General features: G+C 42.4%; 1 protein-coding gene across 1 annotated transcript in view; it reads left to right on the forward strand.

Annotated features, from left to right (window-relative positions):
* Positions 1-3,399: 3,399 nt before the first annotated feature.
* LOC104618733 (SLIT-ROBO Rho GTPase-activating protein 1-like) overlaps positions 3,400-24,987 on the forward strand; it is a gene marked incomplete at its 3' end in the record, with an annotated part of 45,021 nt that continues 23,433 nt past the window's right edge. Inside the window, exons 1-4 of the mRNA XM_010284406.1 lie at positions 3,400-3,409; positions 7,599-7,719; positions 15,361-15,558; positions 18,119-18,281. Coding sequence (XP_010282708.1) covers positions 3,400-3,409; positions 7,599-7,719; positions 15,361-15,558; positions 18,119-18,281 — 492 coding nt within the window. The remainder of the gene's footprint in view (positions 3,410-7,598; positions 7,720-15,360; positions 15,559-18,118; positions 18,282-24,987) is intronic.

Raw genomic sequence — 24,987 nt, forward strand, 5'->3', positions numbered from 1 at the left:
TTTCATCAAGGTCCTCATGTTCCTGGCCCTCAAGTTCCAGAGCCCCATGTCTGTTGTGTAAAGGGCAGCTGGGATGGTGACGGAGGCCAGGAGGGGATTCGCCTGCCACCCCGAGCAGGGACCTGTTTCCATTCCCCCTCGTCTCCTGGGTCCCCTCCTTCTGCCCAGCAGCAAGAGGGCAGGGGATCCCCTGCTGCTTGTAGAGCCTCCACCTGCTGCCTCTGCCTCAGGGACGCCAGGGTGCGGCTCCATCGATCCAGCTCCCTCTCGCACTTGCTGATGCTGCTCAGCCTCTCCACTGCCTCTGCCAGCTCTGCCCCAGGCTGAGCAGGTCGCTCACCTGGTCACACCGCACACGGGTGTTGTCCCTGCTGGCCTCTGGCACGAGTGACAGGCTCAGGCACTCCCTGCAGCCGGACACCTGGACAGCCGCCTGCTTGAGCAGGAGCTGCGTCTGGGTCACCCCATTCCTTCTGGCGATGGCTTTCAGCTGAGTGGAGACCATGGCTGGGCCTTTTCTGGGAGGCTGATGACCACTCGTCGAGAGAGCCTCTAGTGCCGGGGGGGACTGCACCCTGTCCGCACGCCTTCCCTGTGCAAACTCGAGTTTTGTGCCCTTTAAGGTTTGTTGATAGATTTTAAATGGAATGGGAATAGAATAATTTGAGGCTAAGAACTGCAGGTAACTTGAAACTGAAGGTCAGCTGGGTTTCAGCTATCCACTATCTGTTGATAAGCTCAAGTAACTCTAATAGCTTGCCACTATAGAGTTTTCTTTTCCAGGAACTGTCCTGGCTTCTCCTTATCTGTCTGCTTTTGCTTTATAAGTATTTCTGATGAGAGCTTCAGTAACTTAGTTGATGCATAAGTAGTGATTTGCTTGCCTAGAAAGCGCTGGCATCTCTCTGCTGCCCCTGCCCCGTCCCAGGAGATGCTCTGCAGCCCTTTGGTCACAGCAGCCACTTCCAGGGAGGGGGGACATGTTCTTGACAGCAGTTTGGCCATGGCACCCCAGGGTTTGTCCAGGCTGTGTGGGTATGTACTGTCCACACCTCATGACTTTTTCTTTCATTTCAACTCTTCCTGGTTCTCCTGATTGACTCTGGCTTATCTTTGTTTCAAAAAAAAAGAGCAGGCCTAAGGTAAACATTTGGAAATTTAGCACTATTGTAAAACCAGTACCAGGAGTAGTTAGAGTATTCCTGTCATCCTTAACTGAGGATGAAGCCTCCTTCGGCAAATTGTCAGAAGCCTATGACTCGTATCACTTGCTGGCGTGTCTGGTTTGTCCTTCCGAGTACCCTTGCTTTTTTCCCCAGTTGGTATCTGTGTTTACTGCATTTATTCTTTCCAAAAGTTCCACTAGTTTTTTGCTCATATCTGGACAGATATTTCTTCTTACAGGACAGAGATTTCTCCATCGTAGGTGTCACATCTTTAATTTCTTCATGAAGTTGTGCACAGCTTTCTGTGAATTACCAAACTACGTTTTTTCCCCAGAATAATGAATAACTATTTCTGCAGGTTACCACTTTGCCATCCAGCTGCTATAGCTGGTGATGTGCTTCTCCGAGCTGGCACCTTACACATATGGAAATTGGGTGGCTTAGGTTCAATTTCAGTTTAACCCCAGAAAGGGCCTAGGACATATTGCTCCTGCCCTGCCCATTGCAACCTTTCTCCTTTACTGACTCCAGCAGGGCTTTTGCTACCAGAATGTCTGCTTCCAAGTGGAGCTAGGCTAAAAACATAGGCAGTAATAGTTTTTTTTACAGCCTTTGTTTTATAAAGGGATCCTGAACTAAGTAGCACATGAAGGATTCGTCCCTTGGCCTTTCACTGAAAATGTCCTAAGTAGCACATCTGTTTCCTACAGCTGTTCTTGGTGTCTTTGCTTCCATAGAGCAGCCATCGGAGCCCTGCTGGAAACCCTAACCACCCATATGTCTCTTGGAGAGAGACATTTGCAGAATAGACAAACCAATGAATTAATGCAGGAAGACGATGCAGATAGTGGGTTCTACAGATCATCAACTTTAAATTTTGCTGGTTCTGATCTTTCATCTCATTAAAAAAGAATGTGAGTGGATTTGGGTTTTTTTTAATTTCTAACAGATTGAAGTTTTTTTCCATGGGAGCTGGAAATATATAAATTATTTTAGCCCAAAGTTCACTTACTAGCAGGTACTATTCTTCATCTTGCTGGTGAGTGAGCGAGCAACGGTTACCTACAAACAGTCTCACAGTGGATTTGTTTTTTCTATTCCCATTAGCAGGAACCTCAGAGGGGGGTATTTCTTCTTCCCCTACTGTAACAATTGAAGCTAAATTTAATTAAATGTGGTCCACAATCCAATTTATACTTCCCCGTAGCAGGAAGCTGGAACAAAAAATCTGCTCTGTGACACTGAAGGATTTGTTTTTTCCGTGCTGCTGTCGGTGAATTTGGGGCTCTGAGTAATTGGGTTCAAACTTGTAAGAAAGCCTTCCTTTGAGGTACATCTTTTATTTTCTCACTTAGAAATTACATCTTTTACCAAATCAGAGCAGTACATAGCCAAATATATTTGAAGCTTTGCAGAATTTATATCATTTTATTAATTCAATGACATATAAAAATACCTGGCTGTTACTACTATTTGTTTGATAATTATAAACAACCAACATGGTTATTATAATTTTACATTTTTTTGGATTCACACAGACAGAAGAAGTTATTCCATCATGATAGGGGTTATTGTTTTAATCAGTAAAATTCCTAACTTTTTCTGTTCAAAGTTTGGCATATGAAACTTTTTTTTTTCATTCCCAGAATGCGATGTTGTCATATTTCTTAAATGATCTATTGAGTCAAATTCAGTATTATTTGCTCTGTGAAATTGAGACAAAACACTGGAATATATTTTCGGTTAATATCATAGTCATGGTCAGAGGACCAGTAATCACACACTGGGACTTTCCTTTCACAGACGCAGGCCACGTCTCTATTAAAAAATGATGCAGATCGAGGTCCATCTGGTCTGACAGACATATTCCCCAGCAAGGCTTGCATTTGTACAGATAAATCACTACAAGGAGTATGAAGCGTGGTGGTATGACTTAGTTCAAAGATTTATTGGGTGGTAGACAGCAGCCTTCACTCAGCACTGAGTGGGTGAGGGAGTAGCACTAGTCCCCCACTGCCATGGGGACACCTCACCGATGCAGAGTGATGGAGACAGTCCCTAGTCCACACTGTCCCCTGAGCCCTGTGCAGCTGGTGAGGAGGGTGCTCATGGGCAGGGGCCAATGCTGTGCCCAGAAGCGTGCCAACAACTAAACCAGACTGTGCAGCTCTGGCGTGTTGCCCAAGACAGTGTCTTCGTCCCACTTGGTTGACTAGAGTAGGCAGGACCTAGGATGTACTCAGGTGAGTAATTAGCCTGGGATTTGGGCATAAAATTTTAAAACTGACATTGAAGGCATCACAGTGGCATTCACCATTTGTCTCAGTGAAGAAGAGGAGCATCATGGATCTGTCACAGAAAAAAGTACAAAGTTACTGTTGTAGAAGAAAAATTTTGTTGTGCTCAATATGTTAAATTTGCCTTTATTAGAAGTTAAGTGTGTAAGAGATAAATGAGCAATGGTGAAAGTATTTTGCTGCATATGAGGCAGGTTGGGCTGAAAAGGGATGTGGGTGAAGTCTTGGCAAGACGAAGCACAAATTGCAGTTTCCTTTTTGTCCTTAACTGGACTGTGAGTTCACCTTGAGACTTAAAAAGCTGTCACTGGAAGTCATAGCTGGGTCAAACGCATGCTTTTATTTATGGCATGCAGCAGGGTGTGTGTCAAACTAAAAGTGTTTTACTGACCTCTTAAAGATGTGTCACGCATGGAGAATCATTTTCACAGGATGAAGGGAGGGCATTTTCTCTAGTTATTAATTATTGAGTCTTATTGCAGTGATAGTTATCAACGTACAGGAGAGGCCGTATCTGATTGATGTGCAGATTTCATGGCTTTCGCGCTTGTCCTGCTGCTCAGGAATTCCTGCCCTGGCTGCTACCAGCATAACTCTCATCTTAACAGCTATGTCACCTGCCAGAGGTTCAGAATAATTTATTTTTTGTCAAGAAAAGACACATCTCTCAACATTTAATTTCTAGAAAAAGCCTTCAGACATTTCCACTTGTCAGCTGTCCACCTGAGATATTAAGAAGGAAGGGTTTTATTGTGGCAGAGCTTAACAAAATGAAATGGTGCTCATGTCTGTGTGGTAGGATGTGTGCCAGCAGCAAGCCTGGGGTCCTTTCCGGGAGCCGTCGGTGGATGGGTGATGCAGTGTCTGTCGTGGAGTGAACACTGCTGCACTGTTTGGAATCGGTGCCATCCTCAGCCTTGCAGCAGCCAAGACAGGGGCTTTAACCTGGCTTCACCCAGCTTATGAGTAAGGAAGCTGATTAACATCATTAGGTTTTCATTACTGTTCTGATCGTGACAAACTGATTTTTTTTCTGCTGCATACTTGCCTTTATACTGTGGTCTGCACATTGAAGAAACATTCAAGGTCAGGTTGGATGGGGCTGTGAGCAACCTGATCTAGTTGAAGATGACCCTGCTCATTGCAGGGGTTGGACTAGATGGCCTTTAAAGGTCCCTTCCAACCCGAACTATTCTGTGATTCTATGAAAATAGTCCCTGAGGAAAGCAAACTCGAGCACAATGCTGAGGACATGTTGGTTCAGCTCCTCGCTGGGGACTCAGGCCTGTGAGTTCCAGCTGATATCAATTGTCAGTCGAAATATCCAGGAGAGAGGGAAGCTAATCTGTGAAAGATAAAACCATGATAACCAGTGATAGGACACATGGAAATGGAATGAAGCTGCATCAGGGGAAGTTCAGACTGGACATTAGGAAAAGGTTCTTCACTGAGTAGGTGGCTGGTCACTGGAACAGGCTCCCGAGGGAAGTGGTCACGGCACCAAGCCTGTCAGAGTTCAAGGAGTGTCTGAACAACACTCTTAGTCATATGGTTTAGTTTTAGGTAGTCCTGCGAGGAGCAGGGAGTTGGACTCGATAATCTTTATGGTTCCCTTCCAACTCAAGGTATTCTATGATTCTATGATTTAGAAGAACCTTTTTAAAGCAGATGCTGTAGCTACCAAGAATTTTGTGCTTAGTGCGCAGACTGTACAGCGAGGACGTACGTAACACTGCTTGTTGCGGTACTGGTGCAGCACCTAGTAGTTGACTACTTGTTTCTGCTTGACATCGGCTAACGCAGAAAGATGTAAAATGTTCTTTGAATTGTCACGTTACATCTTTCAAGATAATAAACTCTTGGCCGTTAGGGTAACGGGGAGCAGAAAGGGCATCTAAAATGAGGGTACTGAAGGAGTGGAGTTGCCTTGAATTATTTCCAGGGTAACTGAGAACTTGCTTTCACTACAAATCTTTTCTCACCAGCCCTTGCATATTATTCTGAAAAGTCATAGCAATTATGAAAGTCTGAAATCTGTCTTAGATATTTTTACCATCTAAATTTAATTAGAGGAGGAATGAGTTAATAAAAACACTAAAATAATTTCTGAGTGCTAGAGAAAGGTGAAAAAAGAGGACCTAAATCTGCCACATTAAGGTGATTAAGCAGCGTCAGGCAGGACTCAAGGTTCCCCTGTGCATCAGCAGCTCCCGCACACTCAGAACACCATCTCGAAAGTGCAAATTAAGATGGGAAAGGAAAGGACTACCGCGTCTTCCATCTGCCTTGCAATTTCCTCCTTTTTGTTGCTGCTTACAGGGGAAATTGCTAAAACTGACACAGCAGTGACCAAATACGGTTGCATGTGGGAAGCAAAAGGCTATCCAGAAGTCCTCTATGGCAAGAATGGGTTTGTTTTACAAGCTTGCCCGCATTTTAATACAAGGTCGACAATGGTGATCTCAGGGTCTGTAAACCTGCATACATCCAGCATTGCCTTTACATTTTACCATCAACTTTAAGATTATCAGCTGCTGCTCCGTTTCTTTTCCATTTCTTCATCGCTGTAGTCTGATGGGTACATCGCTCGTCTCAGAGGAGCCCTTCGGAGGGCAACAGTCCACAATACCATCTAAGGAGACTCTATGGCCAGTTGGCCACCGCATCTAGTAGCTAGGCAGCTAAGGGCTATGGGCTCAGAAATACCCATGGAGGTGGGGCCTGAAATCAGACTGTTTTGGGGAATGCTTATTAAGATACATTACTTGACTTCATTGCACTCCCATGGTCATTTTACATAGGCAGACCTTCAGTGATGGTTTACCTTATATTGCTTGTTTCATTGTACAGGTAATTAGCTCTATTAACAGTGCCCTGAGCAGTAGGAAGCTTTGTAACTATTTCCTCAAGTCTGTTCTGGTTTTAAAAGAAAGTAACAAAACACAAACCAAGGAGAAATTATTATACTAATTTTTAAAAAGTAAGTATTATGAGTTCTTCATCAAACTAGTGGATTCACAGGTAGAGGATTTCTACAAAAATAAGGAGATTTTTTTTTAAAGTTCCAGGTGGCCTGAAATGAAAGCATACAGATACGCATATGGAAAGATAAAACCTGCCAGCAGTTTGTCTGCGAGGAGCAAGAGAATTGACTGTCACCCAGAAAAATGGCACCTTGTAGTTTGAGTTGGTTTGTAAACCTGATTCAGCATTTCAGGAGCAGTAAAACCACCCCACCTGTACAGCAGTGTTGTTTTCACTTCAGAACAGCTGCTCTGCTGATCCCTAAAGATCATCCCGTTCGTAAGGCTTGAGTTTCTCTTGCAGTCCCAGTCTCGTGGTACTGGTGCCTGCATGCCAGGCTCCGCTGCCCCCAGCCTGGCCACCTCCACTCTGCCCGCCTGCGCGCTGCTGTCAATGCAAAATGGGCAGCCTCTCCCAAGACTTCACACGTGCTCCTGCCGAGCCTGGTGAGAATGTAGTGTTTCACTCACCAGTGTAAACTGCTGCTGGAAAATGATCTTTGTTATAGCTACCAACTTCTGGGAAGGTTTCGAAAGAGATTGAGGCTGATCTGTAATGGCACTGACATGAGTGGTCTGAGCTACGCCTGCCTTTCTTGTCCCTGCTCTGACAATACCTGTGGAGCGTAAACATCAGGAAACACTTCTTTTCCCTCTATGGGTTAGTCCTTCTGTCTGTCTGCAGAAGTTCTGGTATTGAGACATGGTGGCCTGGGAGGGTTGTGTAGCTTGGGTGTAAGAAGGAAAAAGGCTGCTTGCTTTGATAGTGTAAGCTTCTTTTAAGTTTAAGTAAAGATAGTAATCCCAGCATGAGTAAAGTTAGTGACAAATCTCTATTGATTTCAGAGAGGTCAGAATTTAGCTTACAAGCCTTGATCTTTTGCTGACATGAATTTCTGGGAGATGTGAGCTTGACCATCGGTTGATGCTAAAACTGCTTTTAACTCTCTAGAAATGAAGGGGTTCTTTTGTTCTACTTTATGAAGTAGTGTAGCTGAAATAACATTTCCTTAGGTGCTAGTTAAAGTGTAGAATTTATGAGCTAAACACAGAAGAGCAAACGTAACAAGGACATAGCATAGAGCATGTACTGGGTGAATTCTGTTGAATAGTTAAGAGACAGTCTGTGTTCTGGAAAGAAAGAATTTTCCATACAGACAAAATAACCAGAAGGAAGGATACATTTAATCTACTGATTAGAGCAATCATAGCAGTCTATAATAATCAAATTAAATAATAGACTTATAGAAATCTGTGGCCAGGAAGGGGTATGGCTTTTTCTTGTAGAGTGCTCTTGTCAATCCGGCGTTCCAGACATTGCTGCAAAGAATTATTCAGAGGATAGCCGTGAGTCATTTTTCTGTTCTGCTGACAGATACCTCATTGGTAAGAAGAGGAGAAAGATTTGGGCGTACCAGGTTTCCTTTTAATTTTCTCATGTGCCCAAAATTTAAGTCTGCAAGGAAAGGCTCATGGTATCTTTAACAAGCGTAAAAAATGGTCTAAATCCTTCAGAAGCTTCAGAATAAGTTGTCACATAGATCTTGACAGTTTAGATGACCTAAATGGGTTTTTAGACACCTACTGCATGATCGCCTGTCTGCTTGGCAGGCAGAGATGCCCACAGACTCCTTGTCTGTCTCTTTTTTTTTCCTTCTCTTTCTTCTCTAAGGCTACAGGCCTTTGCCATGAATGCCCAGCTGGGGTAGTTTCTGCTTTGTTTTGTTCTTCTTAAATGTGTTGGAGGCTTATTTGATGTTGATTCTTTGCTCTTCTTTTGTGTGGTGGTGGTTGCAGAGCTGATTTGTTTGTCTGGAGGTGGGGCAGTTGGATTGCAGGAGAGCATCTGCTCCCACAGCGGGCGGTCAGGGCTGGGTCAGGCTGGTGAAAGACGTTGCATCAGACCGTTGAGGCAGAGGAGGCTCCTTGCGCTTTGCTCTCTTCTCTTCTGGTTGGCAGTGGTTTTGGGATGAGCTGGGATTTTACTGTCGAACAAAACCAAGTTCCTTCTCCTCTAAAGGGTAGAAGTTTTTGTCCTCGGAGTCCCAACTCCTGTGACCAGAAGGACAACGTATGCTGGGCTCAAGGTTTGGTGGGACGTAGTTATGGGTGCAAAGGAGCAGCTGCCGCAAGGAGCAGTGGCACTCAAAATGTGGTGCAGGCAGAGTGCCTGCTTAAACCCACGGTCTCTTGGCAGTAATGCTGTGGCAAGAAGTGTCCTGCCAAGTCGTGAGCTGGCATGCTGCCCTCCATTCAGGCTTGGACTGTAGGCAGCCAAGTGACCAGCAGCTGTGGCTGTGAATAGCAGGAGGGCATTAGTCCAAGAACAACAAGAAGAAAAGCTTCTTCAGCTACATATAGAGGTTTTCTTGGCTCTTCCAGACATGTCTTCCCATTTCAAGGGGAGCTGGAAGGTGGAAGGTGCCCTAATGCAGCCACTCCTTTTGGATCCCGTCCACTGGGATCCCCCAGTTACATAGTTCTGGTTGGGGGCATGTTGTTGCTCAGTCTGTGGCTGCAGTAGGTAGGAGTCTGTTTGAATGTGTAGAAGGAAGTCTGCAGCTGCAAGGAGAGAATTCGTTCTTTTTCTGCACTCTTTATTTCAGCATAACAACTGAAGCAACCTGTAAACAACTGTCTTTGTCCTGCACATGGCTTCTACACCAGCTTTCCTGCTAATGGCTGCACAAGGACTGTTTTATCTTTAAGCACGCCAAAGTGCTTGAATGAACAAGGTTTACAGTTTTTAAAGGGGTTGACATGTCAACAGGGGCTTCAGATTCCTGACCCTTTGTACAGCCCTTCAGATACCAGGTGTGATTCCCACTCCCCATCCATTTCCACAGGCTACTACAGCCTGGAGACGTGTTCTGTCAAAAGCAACCTCAACCACATCCCCCCAAACCCCCCAGAAAACAAAATGTCTGAAATGAATTCTCTGGGAAATGGCAAAAAGCCAAACAGTAAATTCAGAGCTGGGGTGTGCATTGCAGAGGTTTCACTCTAAGTGGGAACATGCATAAAGCTGTATGCTCAACATCCTAAGTGAAATCAGCTGGGGGGGTAGAATAACGTCCGCAAAGTCCTGCCTTCAGAAGCTCAAGGGCATCACTGCCTATGCAGCCACACTTCTTACTTGCATGTTGAACATACGGAAGTGATTTCCACTTGTCTGTCATAGAAAGTTAATGTTGTGGGACAGGCTCATGGTCTATTAAAAGGCATTTCTGCAGCAGCCTGCAAGATATTCACCCCAGCATCTCTCATCAGCTGTCAGGCTGGTGGAATTTCCTGACTTTCGAAGTGCTTGTGGTCCGGGAAAATGGCAGCAAGGACCTGGAAGAGAGCGTGAGCCAGACTCCCTGCCGACCACAGAGCTTCCCTCACCATTTGTCATAGAAACACTTAAATAGCTTTCTAGCCATGGCTCTGAGAAAGAAAAGCTTGTCCAGTACTAGTACCTTTAGGCTGTGTATCTCAGAGAGGAGTATCAGCGGCTGGGCCAGAGCACCCACCACAGGGCTGATACCTCTCATCATCTTTATCTTCTTGTCTGCTGAGAGGCAGTTTAACATCTGTGGCAGGTGTGGGAGCTGATCCTAGGGGTGACATGGCGTTAAGGACTACTAACGGTGCACAGGGGCACCTCCAGGCCCCCCTCAGTGAATCCTGCTGTGGTTTCTCTTCTGGCAGCATCCTCAGTAGGCTGGAGCTAAGCACTTTACTGAAACAAAAACTAAACTGCAGATGTTGGCCAGCTGCATTCAGCTGGACCAAAGCTTAGCCCATCTCAACAGAGAAGCCAAAAGCAGGTCCTTACAAAGGAGGAAGGCTGGGATGAAACTGGAAAGATCAGTCCCCCAATGCAGCACCCCAGCTTCTGGCAGCAGGCTCAGACATGCGCCGTTCTTATGCTAAATAACTGAGGCACAGCGAGAGTCATGTAAGGCCCAAGGATCTTCAAGGAAGAACTGCAAGATGATTAACGCTCCAACATCTGCTTAATTACAAATGTATGTTGGTCACCAGATGATATCTAGGCTGAACTTAATGTCTGAATCTTTTCCTGTGTAATATGATCTGGATATCATAAATGTGAGAATGAGGGATATGTGTGTTCATAGCTCGCTGGGGTAAAAAAATTACTAAGTTGTAATGGAATGGTTTGGAAACAGAAAGTCTAAGATACCATGTATTGTCCTTACTGCATTTGATGAGACATTTCTGAGTGTTTTAAAACTCATGTAAAATTTTAAATTTTTTTTTAAGGTGGTATTTAAAGAAAGAAAGGAGGTGATACAGCTTTATCTGAAGCTACCCAAGCAGATAAAACCTGCAAACATAACTATGCCTTGTGAGAGCCTATTTGTACTCTCAAATAGTTCTGACAAACTATTTGCCTTTGTAAGTCATTCGGAGGATGGGGCTCTGAGGCTGTCTGAATTATTACCCAGTAATACTGCTGGATTAATGTGTCTGCGTAGTTTGTGTGTTGTAATCATGACTTAAATATAGCTCCTTGCTAGGCAGAGTGAGGCAGCAGGTGGGATGCCGAGGGGGTGGCCAGGGAGAGGTGTCTCTGAGACACCTTCCAGAGCTTTCAGCATACACCAAAAACCCTGCGAGCAAAAGTTAATTCCCTTAAACAGGAGTTAAGGGCGGCAGGCTGCAACAGCTCATGGGGTGGCCTGGGCAGAAAGTGGCTCGCAGCAGGCGTGTAATGGCACCATGAAGAGTTCATTAGAGTTGCTTTGGTCAAGAGTTGGTAATGAGTGTTCACGGTGGCTTGGAAGGTCTCCGAGGGCTGACAAGACTAGGCACAGCCTAGTGCGGTGCAGCAGGAGCACTGCAGCATTGCGGGCAGGGATGCGGGCATTGCAGTGGGGAGTGCTGCGGCGGGGTGGCATTCCGCAGGCAAAGTGTTGGTCTGCCAGTGGGTTAATTTGGTTAATACTGTGTATTTACAATGTGTCTGGCTTGTCAGGTCAGGAGGGGGTTTCCCATGGCTTTTGGGGATGTTTGATGGATCCTGGTGCCTTCGTGTATGTTGAAGTGGAGGTGACGAGTTTTGTTTCTTGCTGGTGTGTGGCCAGCGTCATCGTTGTGTGTCACATTGCAGTATATCTCACCACGGGTGCCTTCAGGTGGGGCACTGGCCTATAACTGGTTACACATATCTTCTCCAGGGTAGTATGGTGTAATATGCAGTGCTATATAAGTCATTATTTGTAATACTGTACTGTGTGCAAAGCGGTAACCTTGACGAATTTCTTTCTGATTATGATTTGGGTGATGTCAGTAGCTCAGCTTCATCTGCTCTGTACTTAACTCTCAAAACAGGTGTAATCTTGTCTCCTTTTGCTTTTCATAGTGCACTGATTTAACCTCTCGTCAGAAGAAAATACAGATTTGTTGAAAGGTTAGAGTTCTGTCTTGCAGGCTGCCAGAAACAAAACCTGATTTTATACTTAATGCAGTAATTCTAGAGGATGGTGTCAATGAAGGTATAACTGCAATAATTTTTAACATGAAAATCTTTAGAAATAAAACTTTACTTAGAGGTTATTGATTTAATTACAGTCATATTAGCTGCTTCCTTGCTTTGGTCATGTGTGTAAATCTTGGACAAAGGGTAGGGTTTTTTTTTCCACTTGATGTGAATTCAGTCTGTTCAAGCTGCAGTGTAAATGGATGGGATTCCTTTTGAACCAGCCCTTGGCCCAAAAACCAGTGAGTATGACTCAAAGCTGCTCTGCAGAGATGGAGAAGGTGTTAATTTGTCCAGGCTTTAAACGTGCCTGTTCCTGGCACAAAATAGTTTGGCAATTGCTTGACAACAGCCACCCTGCAGAGCAGAATAGGACAATGTCATTGTCCATTACAGCTGGTATCAGTTCAACTTTGAATTTAAATGTGCCAGCAAAGTAAAGACAGACACCCTTCTGGTGCCTCCTGCATCTGTCTCTGTATCTATGGAGTTTGGGCTCTACTAGTTTTTAACTTGGCACCTTCTCAGGATATTGGGTATTTATTTCTTTGAATACAATGCAACAATTTTCCATGCCATTCTTTGTAGCCCTAGGGAAATCACACGTGTGGATTGGTTAAAGAAGATAGCGTTGCCTTCGTGCATTTTTCCGTAGCAGTAGGTAATGAGTAGTCTATGTTAGTTAATAGTACTTGGGCAGCTGTGATTTTGTGATGCACAGCCACTCAGGCTGGCTGGCTGTTATGCCAGTGTTTGTTGGGGTATTTTGCTAGTGGGTTGTGTTTTTTTTAAATCCACAGTTTTCTCTTATCAGAAAGTGAAAATCACAACATCTGCTGATCTGATTTCTTATTCATTGCCATCTCCTCAGCTTGCCAATATAGCATTACACACATTATTAGTAAAAGAAGAATTAAAAAGTGCATGAGCGGAAGGACATGAAAGACTGGAAGAGAACTGCTATGCTGAAGTCTCGTCTGGACAGACTCTGGTCAGCTGGCGTGAGTGGGACATGCATCTCCCCTTTTTCTCCTCCAGCGGGAGGTCAGAGGCTCAGCCTTTTGGAGCCAGCATGTTCTTTCTCCTTGCCCAGATTCAAATAGTCAGAAATTACTGAACTTCCTTCATAAAGCTGCAGTCCCCCTGTCCCCCTAACTTACGACCTTACTCAGAGCTTGGACACTTCAGCCACCATCGGCTTTCAGAGATCATGTTCCAATTTTGTTTTCTAATATAGAAGTTTGAAGACAACACTGTCCACTGGAAATCCAGACAGCATCGGAAAGCTAATGCAATTTCTCATTGTCGTCCCTTGTTCGTTTTTTCACGTATCTCTATTCGTACATTCCTGTTTCTAAAATCTTTCTTTTTCCTGTTGCTATGGTAAAAGCCTGCCTAAAAATGAAGAATTATAGCAGCAAGATCCACTGACCTACAAAATAATCAGAACATAGTTGCTCTGTACAGAGCTCTGCTTGTAAAATAACTGGGAGAAAAGTGGGAAAGGGAGATGGCCAACATACAGGGACCATGTACATGGATTTGGATTTAGTCAAAACTCCAGCTTATGCACAAAATTGCTGCTTCTGATCAGTGAATCTCTACAACTGGTTTCCTATACACAGGAGTTTTCCATGATTGCAATATTAAAAGTAGCAGACACCCAAAAAAGCAGGCTTGGGTTTTTGTTTCTGTTAATAACCTTGCAGCTCCAATGTGATTTTCTCCTGTATGTACATGAATGTCATTGATACAGTGTTGTATTACAGTGGCTCATCCTTGCTGGAGGCATGGTCCTTTTCCAACAAACTGATTTGAAATGAAATGAAAACCAAACCATGGATTTTTTGGTTCACCTCCCAGACTATAAAAATGGATGGTCTCATTAATGATTAACACAGCAGCTGGTTAGCTCAAAGGAGATCTGGAAGAAAATACTGCAGTGTCTCCCTCCTCCAGTAAATATAATGACTTAACAGTTTTCTGTGCTTATACTACCTTATTTCAGTATATACATTCGAATCCCAGCAGAGTGGATCTCTTGCCTTTGTACCTGCTTTAAGATAAGTATGAATACATTAGTTCCTAATTGCATCAGGTAATTTTTTGCAATGTTATTACTACTTACTGGTTTGCAGTTCCCTGTGATGTTAGCGGTGGTTTTTAGAATGCTTTTCTGTTTCAAACCAGTGAGACATCTAGGATTTCCCATATCTTCTTGCCCACAGCATGGTTACATCATTAGGAATCAAGTAAAAGTTAGCAACAGTTTTGCATTTACATGGACATCACTTCTGGCATGTTGTTTTGCTATCGATAAGTCCTTGTTATGACATTAGACTGTTTAAAAATGTATATACATATATTATGGTCACAAAATCTTTACTCCTGTGTTTACTCCACAAAGTCGGATTACGTTGTACCTGGGCAGCTGACAAACTCTCATGAACCAGTCTCTGAAAAGAACCAGAGGGAAGTTTTTAGACTAAGTGTTCCCGGAATGTGATTAACTGCTTAGCACTCAAGAAATAAAAATGCTTAAAAAAAAAAAAAAAGAAAAAAAGAAAGAAAAGAAGACCCCTACCACATAGCAATTGTGTATATGGCAAACAGTGGTAAGAAATCTGGAAGCTTTTCCCTGTTACTCTAGGTGATGACTGTGAGCATATATACTCTTCTACATTGACTGATCTTGTTTTACGTTAATACTCTGGCACCTTGTGCAAATTTTCAAATAGCTATCTCTAAATATAGGTACACTTTTTCCTCTACATGCGCTGTAAAATATTGGTGAATGCATGTATAGTATACCAGTTCCCTCCCTGGCAGCGATGGGGCAGATACAGAAGCTCATCTGTGCACAGTTATGGTGGATAATGCCTCCAGAGTTTATCACAAGGTTGTTTCCATGGTGTACATGATACCAACCAGCCCACCTGGCAGTCAGCAGGCTGATCCGGGACCAAAGGGTGCTTGTTTATCATGCCATGTTTTAGGGCAGCAGAAAGAGCTGCTGCTCAAATAGTTGCACACTACCTCCTGCAAGGAGATCACTCCAAGCCAGATGTTGTGCTAATGCCAGAGGCCAGGAAGAGGATGGGAGAGGAAGGAGGAGGCAGGTCTCCTGCTCACGTGAGCCCAGCAGAGTCCTGAGCCCTTGCCACAGCCGTTTGTGAGACAGACAGCAGGTGGGAGGATGCTGGGGCACAAGTTTGTGGTGGCAGAAGTGAGAGCTGCCACTGCTGTGTCTCACCGCAGGACCTGAAATTCAGATCCATCTGGTGTAGCTGTGAAGCTGAAGTATGCTGGAGTAATTGTAATTTTGGTTGGTAACACTCAATTCTCATTTACTTCACTGACCTGAGTGGATGTGTGCTTCTTTCATTAGAGATCCGTGCTCAACTCATCGAGCAGCAGAAATGCCTGGAGCAGCAGACTGAAATGAGAGTGCAGCTTCTTCAGGATCTGCAGGATTTCTTCCGCAAGAAGTCAGAAATAGAGATGGAGTATTCCCGAAACCTGGAAAAACTGGCAGAGAGGTTCATGGCAAAAACAAGAAGTACAAAGGATCATCAGCAGTACAAGTAAGGCAGATTTCCTTCCCCCTCTCCCCCGTGTTAGCCACTGATGGAGTGCTACGCCACTCTTTGCTTCTGCTGGTTTGGAGTACTGCCAGGCTGAGCCCAGGTTCAAAGATATGTTTAAAATTCCCACCTCTATTTAGCAGCATAGCAGTTCTCATTGCAGGTGAAAGTAGACAGGTGCCTAAATACTGTTTTGAGGATTTGGCCCTCTGCAGTTATTCATGTAAGCTTCTGACAAGTGGTTTCAGTTTCTTAATATGTAAGCTGCACAAATATTTTCCCTAACCTCCCATACAGAATTTAAACTACCCAAAATACAGCCAGTATCTAGAAGAGATGCAGAGCCCCCAAAGGGCTTGAGAGCTGTGTGCTGATCTCTTGCAGTGGAGTTGATAGGATTTGAAAGTGTCTAAATAAAGGTCAACCACCATTAAAAAAAAAAAAAGACAAGAATTTTGGCAAAAAAGGCATTAAGAAGAAAAAATTTATTGATTTGTGGTTTCATGTGAACTTGTTTGCCCCTTGACCCCTCTTATTCCTGGAAATGAAGATGATATGAATGTTATGCCTTGCTTACAATTTAATGTATCCCTTTCATGGCGTAGTAACTTGTGTGCAAAAAAAAAGTGGTCAAGTGTGTACAGCATGTTTTCTGAAGTGTTTCAAATGCATTACTTGCTGATATAGCCTCATCTGGTTATTTTCCTGATTTGAGATGATTAATGAATTAATTTGCCTGGACCTGCTATGCTTATGGGTATAAAACAATATTTTATGTTTGTAAAACTGAAAAATAAGTACCTTTTTCCACTGTCCAGTCAGTGCTGTGCTAGAGGTACACAGACATTTTGTTTCAGGACAAAAGTCTTTTTCCAAACACATCTGGCAAGGGAAAGGTTAATCCAAATACAGCTTACACAGTTCAAAGAGCAGTAATGTATATTTCTTAAAATTCAGTTAAGTGACTAAATGATTCTCTGAAATAACCAACATGTGCATATGTCACCACTTCAGAGAGTGCCCTGGCTTTATGCAGCTTGTGGCAAAACCTTTCTGCCTTGTGCGTAGAAACATCTTTCCTCATTCTTAAACGTGTTAAATCCAGACTGGCAGATGTGCACGGGGGTTATGACTGGAGTCCTGCCTTTGGCTTTCTTCTGTAATTCTCTACTTTCAGAAGAGGTTGCAGCAAAAGTCATTTTAACTGCTGGTCCCCTGTGCTGTTCCCACCATTCCCCCCAGAACACGCACGATGGTCTGTGGGACTGGCTTTGGGACATGCAGAAGCAGTGAGGACTGAGTAGTATCACCCTTCAGGGGTGCTTATGTTGGCTGACCTGGCTGATAAAACCCTGAAGCTTCTTGCTGTGAGTAACACTGTGAAGATGTCCATCTCAAACAAAATGGGGAAGTTTCCTTAGCTCACTTCTGATTCATAGCAAAGCAAAGCACTGATGATTAACAAAAGGCTTTTGTCTGTTAATCATTCGTTGTTGCTTTGATTCTGAGGGTGAAAGCTAAAGGTAAGCAATTAGATAAGGAATTAAAGGGCATATTTCTAACAGTGAGAATAGTTAATTATTAAAACAATTTACCAGGAGTAGAAGGAGTTTCTCCCTCAATTCTTCACCACCTCTGGCTGTTTTATCTTCACGTGCTTGCTCCTTTTGGCTATAGGAGAATCCCTGCACAAGAGAAAAAAAAAGAGCAGCAAGTTTCTAGAGCACTTAGTTGCAAGGCAAACTTGAAGTTAAAATTTCAATATAATCATAAGGCAAATTTTATAAATAGGTTTTTGTTGTCTGTAAAACAGTTGTTGAACTGCATGTATTTTTATTTTGCTTTGTGTAAAAGAAATGAGAAGTCATCTGTGATTTCACTTTTTGCAATATTAAAAGCTTGGAGTGGGCCTACAATGCAAATAGTCTGACAAGTAATTTCAGAACTGGACCACTGTGGAAAAAGTCCAGTCCTCCTGTTTGTCATGTAATTGAACCATCTGTGACTGGCAGTAGCAGTGTACTTATGGGTGCTGTGAATTTATGAACACTGATCACAGAATATGTATGCCTGTGGCATTACCTTCTACTTTTATAGCAGATACACAAATCCGTTGCGGTGAAACAGCTACACCTGCAATTTTGCTCATGAAGGATTTGGGATGCACTTGCAGTGCTCGTTTATTTCTAATGTAAAAAATTAATTACTGTTACTCTTTCAGCAGTGACCTTTGTTGATTTTGAATATTTACATGTGCTCCATCTGTAAGCAACCGTAAGATGTGTGGCAAGACTAATACTTTCAGGTGGCTTGCAGTGTTCTGAATCCTTATGCTTTTTCTATATTTTTGTACCCATGCCTCATGGGATTTATAGAATGTGTCTTAAAAGTGATCTGAAGCTAGCCTAACCCAAGTTGTTCCAAGAACAGATTGACTGACTGTTCAGAAGCAGCCATTTTTACATAACAAGTTATGGCTGTAAATGTCAGGGGGATGTTTGTGTTAATAATATAACTTTTTAATTTCTGTACATAATACATGAGTGTATCTCCTCCTTAGGAAAGACCAGAACCTCCTGTCACCAGTGAATTGCTGGTACTTACTCCTGAACCAAGTGAGAAGAGAAAGCAAAGACCATGCAACGTTGAGCGATATCTACCTAAACAACGTGATCATGCGGTTCATGCAGATAAGCGAAGACTCTACCAGAATGTTCAAGAAGGTAATGCCTCTCCTGCAGTCCTCCAGCCGGGCTTGTAAGATGCATGAGGGAGGCAAAATGTCCTAAGAAGTAGCATTTGAGGAGAAGGTTCAGCACATGTAGCATAAAATCTGTTTTAGCACACGTATAAATTCTTCATGACTGTTCTTGTGGAGCAAATACTTAGCACTGAAACGCCTGGGAACCTGCTGTATATGCTGGTGACCTTAGGAGCTGAATTGCAAATATCCAAAAGGCAAGGAAAAAAGCCTGTTCTTCTCTCAAAAGCACACTTGTCTATCCATGCAGAAAGGAAACAGTTTTCGCTTAGGACTCCCAAAATAGTAATGCTGTATTAATGAATTATTTGTAAAAACAGTATTTCATTGTAACTCTGCCATGAGAGAAACGGATTCAAGCCAAAGTGAGGGCGTGCCTTGTAGTGCCTTGGCATAAAGATAGTAGCGTATGCTGCGATTCTCCTAAAAGTGTTTCCTTTCCTTCCCAGTATTAAATATGAACATACACTTTTGATAACATAATTACTTCTATTAGATCATTTAAGCATGGTCTCTGTACATGTTTGTCCTTGTACATGCCCATTATGTGTTTTCATAACACATACAATGCGTAAATCCCTCTTGTGCTAAGCAAGCACTCTAGGCAGCCGTAGTTTGAGATCTACGTAATGTGTTTGCAGTCATTGTTGTTGTAATGTTCTGAAATAAAAATAAACTCTAAATGCATATCCATCAGTCACAGTGGGATGCTGGTATGCAAGCGTCATACAAAAAAGTTCAAAAAGAATAAAGGTTAAAGACTGTAAAGTCTGTGACTAAATGATGGCAAGGGGAGCAGATTAATGTTTTCAAAATAGGGAACTGATTTCACATATATCTGATCAAAATCCTCGATAGATAGCAATGGGATGAGGAGAAGAATTATTTAGTGAGCGCATAGGTTGTACTTGGAGGAAAAAAAGTAAAAGCATGAATCAAATTTATTGGTGTGCATTAAAACCTATCACAGTAATAGAGTTGAAATTTATAGTTTCTCAATCAGTAATGGTCTGTTCATATAATATGTCTGATGCATAAAACTGTAGTTCACAAACCACTAAACTTAGTAATATGGGAGATTATTATAGAAGTTGAAAAGATAATGGGAAAAACAATTTGAGCATGCTACAGTACTGTCTATGTGGAGATATCTCAGACTTGCTTGGACCAGCAGAAATTTTTCGGTATTGGATCTGATAGTTTTTCAGTTATGTCATATCTCAGAAATCTCGTCTTCACTAGGTGTGTGTTATTAGACTAGCCTGTTTGCTTTCAGCGTAATTCAGTTCGTTAGCCCTGGAAAACTTGCATTTCCTTCCCTTCTCTCCAGATGGACAGTACAAAAATATCTAGATAAAGTTTTCCGTGGAGAAGTGTGTGTCCATCTTTATTCACTCATAACTCTTATTATGGAGATTGCTGCAGCTTTTTTCTCAGAAGGAGGAATATACGTGGACATTTTCAGTGCATTGTTGTCCCATCTTCCTGACAGACTCATCTCTTTCCTCCGTGTTGTGCCCAGGAATGTGCAAAATTTCCATTTTTCTAGAATAGCATCTTGAAGAAGAGCAAGCAGCTGCTCTGGCTTTTTTATTCCTAACTTGGATCTTCTACAAGGCAAATAAGAGAAAGGAAATTGTGGGAGTCCTGCTGTGCATAACCTGGAGCTCACCTTAGTGTAGCTCAGATCCTCAACAGCCCTATCCTACCTTTCAGCAGGGTTTGCCAGCTGACACTCAGTGATAGTGTCACATCAAACAGCTGTTAGCTGAGGTTGAGTGTGGGCAGACTGAGCTCACCAAAGGCTCTGTGAAGGGATCTAAGTCAGGCTGGTCATGTCAGGGGAAGGTGGCAGGAAGATGAGTGTCATCTCGGCATGGTGTAAGTGAGCTTCATGGGCATATGGCCTGAATGTGTCAGTGGTTGTTCACTGGTATCGATTCTGAGCACACATTTTTAGGACAATCTGTCAGGAATCAATGCTTGCTGGAAAAGGTTGGTGTTTCCACTGAGTCCTAGTGTGGACAGTTCTTGCTGTGGTGCTTGCTGCAGAGTACTGGTGATTTATTTGCTGTTAGTTCCCAGCTGCAGAACTGATTATACCTGGAATGATGATGAAGCTCCAGTTTCTCTTCTGTGAAAAGAGAAGGGAGTTATAAAATGAGGTGAACAACGTTGGACAGAGAGAAAACCAAGACCTGTGTGGGAGGTGAAGCTGTTAGCAAATTGTCTTACTTTATTGATGAAGAACATAAGCTGTCCACATCTATGTTTAGTCTAAATGAGCAGCTTCAACAATAATGGTCTTTAAAGGTCTGTTCCAACCCAAACCATTCTATGATTCTGTGATAATTTCTGTCAGATGTGAATGAGCAGTCTAACTTAAGGTATGTCACAGCCTGTCTCAGAATGGCTTAATGGATGTCCAGCAGGCAACAGAAAGAGATTAAATGCAAAATGCACGTGTCCTGTACTACAGTGCCCCTTGAAGGAAGGAGGTCACAGGAGCAAAGAGAAGGTGCACTTAGAATGAGAAAGGTGACATCCAACACTCTTCTCCATCAAAATTGTATTCTTCCTAAAGAAAACTATGTGGAATTTGTTGGAGATCTTTAAACACAAAATAGAATATTTAACCAATTTCTGTCACTTTCTGTAGGTTACTTTTGAAAAACACTGGATTTAGAATCAAACTCTGTCAGAGAAAAGTATAATCAGTCTTAATGGGTGTCATCCTTATGAAAGGGTATGTGATTTGTTCACTGTTCACAGATTTCAGATTAAAATAGAGACAAACCATATCCTGCAGATACTTCTACATTGTAGTCTGATCATACTGTTCTGTGAAATATGTACTTTCTCTCTTATAAGTAATAAATGTAAATAATAACAGTAGTAATATGAAGATTTCAAAAATAAAGACTAACAAGTGCATGTTTAATATCTTACTGCAGTCCATGGTCAAGAGCGGAAAATACATCCATCGGACATATCTGCTCCAGTGGCTCTTACAGCATTGCACATAGGAGCACTTAATGTCTTTCTAAGTAATTTCCAAATACCAGCTAATCAAGCTTCTCTGTATTCAAGAATTAAATCATTTAATTATATATCTTCCAGTGTATTAACCTGATAGTATTATGCATCACTATTATCATCTCGTTTTAGTTCTCCCTTGGTCTTGCAGCAGCAGCTTCTGCACCTTTGGAGGTCCTTTAACTCCACTTCCAAGTCTGGAGAGTAACTACACCAAGTCCATGATCAGAGCAGATCTCCATCGTTCTGCTCTGAACTCCCAATCTGCCTGTTGCAGAAAGGGAAAAGTGTCTCAGAGTGGATTGCCCCATTCTCACAGGCAAGATATGAGGAGACAGCAGCAAAATCACTTTGAGCTTCTTGGTTCTTTCTGCTCCCTCTTTTTTCTCCCCCTCATCCTGAGAGGATGAGGCTGCCCATTCTGCTTCTCAATGGTAGCCTTTCCTGGCTTTTTCCACCTCGCTGGTGGGCACATAGGTCCTCAAATGAAATTTTTCCATGAAGTAAGCCCAACATTTTCTAGAGGGATACCACTTGTATGCTATCCTAAGATTGGCTCCAGCTTGAATTGTGGTGATGGAAAGATCAAACAATTTCCTCATTTCCTGGCCATGCTTACCAGTAGAGTATTGATTTGTTCCCTCTCCTGCTGGTGTCTCCGATGTAGGATACAGCACAAAGTCTATAGCAATCACTTTCTCTAGTCCTTCTGTGAAAGGTGTCTGCAGTACCCAGTGTTCGTCATTATGAAATGTAGTGATGAAGGGTGTCTGTGCCCCTTGGTCTTTGTACCTTGCCCTTGTCTCTCTTTCTTCCTCATTCTGGTTCTTCCTTTTGTGTGCATCTATACATCTGTCTCAACATTTGAATTGCTTTGGTGAACTGATCCCTGTTGGTTCTACCTCACATGTTCTGATGGGCCAGGATAGGTAGTATTCAGGTTCCTGATTGTACATGGCTCTCCTGTCTAGGCTGGCCCACTTAACATGTAGACATTATTTTTGTTCTCCCAGGAGTTCTTTGTCATTCTTTTTCGCAGGAGTCAGGAACCAGCCTCTGTTTAAAGGTACTAAATGCAGGGCAAAGATAGCATCTAGTTCAGAGATTTTGTGGCATTTATCTGATGATATTATGTCAGGCCTCATACTTCCAGATAGGCACTTAAGCTCTTCTTCTTTTTAGTTGCTTGCATATAAAAGCAGTACAGATTGCTGCTCATGCCTGGCCTTCATGCTGCACATAATATTACAAACATAAAGTAGCAGAGTTCAAACCTTGCATGCTTGCGTGTTTCTTGAGGCAGATGGGGTAGATGGCCTCATGGGGACAATTAAAGAATAAAGTAATACAGAAAAATGTCAAGCAGAAGGGAAAAGTATTATGCAGAACATTTCATGCTGTGATTCTGGTTACCCCAGCATTAATAATCAACTGTATAAACACATACCCACAAAATCGTTAAGCAGATTTGTATATTTATAATTTATAAACATGTATTTTCTTTGGACAGAAACCATAACGAGCCAAGATGAACATGTCTTCCAATGTTTACAGTAAAAGATGCTGGAGAAGCCAAGCATAATAAATATTTTAGTTCCATAATCTGGCTATTAACAAGGAACATGACTACCTGCCAAATCTATTTGACATTATAAAGATTGTGGCATATATAGAGACTTTTTGCATCGGTTTCTTAAAAATTTAAAGATTTAAAAGGATAGCAAAACTATTTGTTGCTATAGACTGGCAAATCTGGGACAAAATTTTACTATGAGTTAGTTATGTCAGTGTCACCGCAGCTCATGAAAGCTCCTTAAAAGAAGAGTTTGCACATTACTTCCCCTGGGACCAGCAGCAGACTCATTTAAAAGCAATAGTCACAGAATATTTTCCCTAAATGATGTAATTGAGAGTAGCATTGTGTATGCTAAATACAGAAACTGAAGAGTTCCAGGAAGAACTGAACTGACTCTTAAATTTCAGTAAAAAAATAAAACAAAAGAGTGAAGTTTGGGTGCCCAATTATGCTCTAACAGAAATGGATGGAAAAAATCTTACATACTTCAATGAAAGGATATTTTAACGTGGAATAAAATTTTAAGTTTCTCAGACATTAATCCATAAATATAAATCTTGATAACATCAGTAGGACCACACGTGTTGAAAGTTGAGCACATGCTGAAAGGGTGGTTTAGGTACACTTATTTGTCTGTTGCATGGGCGTGATCAATCCTACTATCAGGTGAAAAATACATGTTACTGTCTCTTAAGGCTTTGAAACAGATTAGTAACATATATAATACTTTTAGCAAGAGTTTGCATGTGCCCTAACATTTTTATTATGTCTTTTAGTTAATAGATGCTAGTACATTTCTCTAGGACATAGTGAATAAAGAAGCATCTCAGTGAGTGTTTGTCAGGTTTTAATGTCATGATCAATTCAGCTCCAGGAAAATGTGTGCTGCATCTTACATTCTGTTGTTTGGCTGCCCTGAGGATAGGCTCCTAGAGGAGCACACCGTTCAAACGTGCTGAACTACTGCAGGGAATAAGTAGCATAAAAGAGAAATAGGAGAGCCATTAACCACTGAAAATAAATGCACTTCTTATCTGGTACTCTAACACGCTATATATTACACACTAAAAGCCATATCGCTTGCCACTCAAGTCATTATGTCTTGATCTTAAATGCTAATGTAGAATATGTTGGTTCTTGAAAATAAATCCTTTTTATACTGCTAAGGTTAACCAAATTTCACAATTTTTATTGGACAATTCCTAAAAAATCTTTCATCAGGAAGTGGCAGCAGCTGACATGTTACCCATCACTACAGGCACCCTCTGCAGGTCGGAGTCACCAGATGAACTGGTGGAAGGATGACTCTTCTGTGATCATGTGGCATTGCTAGGCTGTCTCTTCCTAATTTTTACCCTTTTAGCTGATCGCCTCCCTCCCTCTCTTTTTGTGTACCATTTTAAAGCTATTGTCCTTTCCTCTTCTGTGATCTCTTCCATTCGCTTTCAAATCTGCCATTGATCAATGTGTTGCCTGGAAAAGATCATGTATTCATGGTGGCCAGTAAATCCTGAGGGCTGGACCAGTTGTGTTTCAGTGCTGGACAAAGCTCTACAGGAGCAAAGAGAAGAAATGGGTCCTAGTAAATAGTGATCTTTTGCCAAAACCTCAACTCATCCTGTGTCTATTTCATTAAGGTGTAACAGAAGAGCAGAAAAGGAGGGTGTGTCTTTCAGTGAACTGCAAAGGGTAAAGAGAAAATTGGTTTGGGGTTTTCTGTCTCACTTTCTCAAAGAAACTTTTGCACTGCCAGGTTAAGCCATGCTGCCTTAGAATCGGCGTTGCTGTGTTTAGGGCTTGAACTGTCATCAGTGTCAACCATCTTATTTGTATGTTTTGTCCTTCTTTCTGCTAAAGTAATTTAAAAAAACAGACCGCTCATATTCAGTGCTATAGAAGCAGCTATCCAAGAGAAAGCAGGTGGCCTCCACTTCTTGGAGCGTTGAGGAGATGTGTAAGCTGTGTCAGAGCTGCACTGCTGACTTTTAAAGGCAAGGTGCCAATGTAAAGCAATGAAAAGCAATTCAGAATTTTTGCTAAAGCTTTTGCTGTGTTT

This window comes from Phaethon lepturus, unplaced genomic scaffold (assembly GCF_000687285.1).
Source record: "Phaethon lepturus isolate BGI_N335 unplaced genomic scaffold, ASM68728v1 scaffold1263, whole genome shotgun sequence".
Classification (NCBI taxonomy): domain Eukaryota; kingdom Metazoa; phylum Chordata; class Aves; order Phaethontiformes; family Phaethontidae; genus Phaethon; species Phaethon lepturus.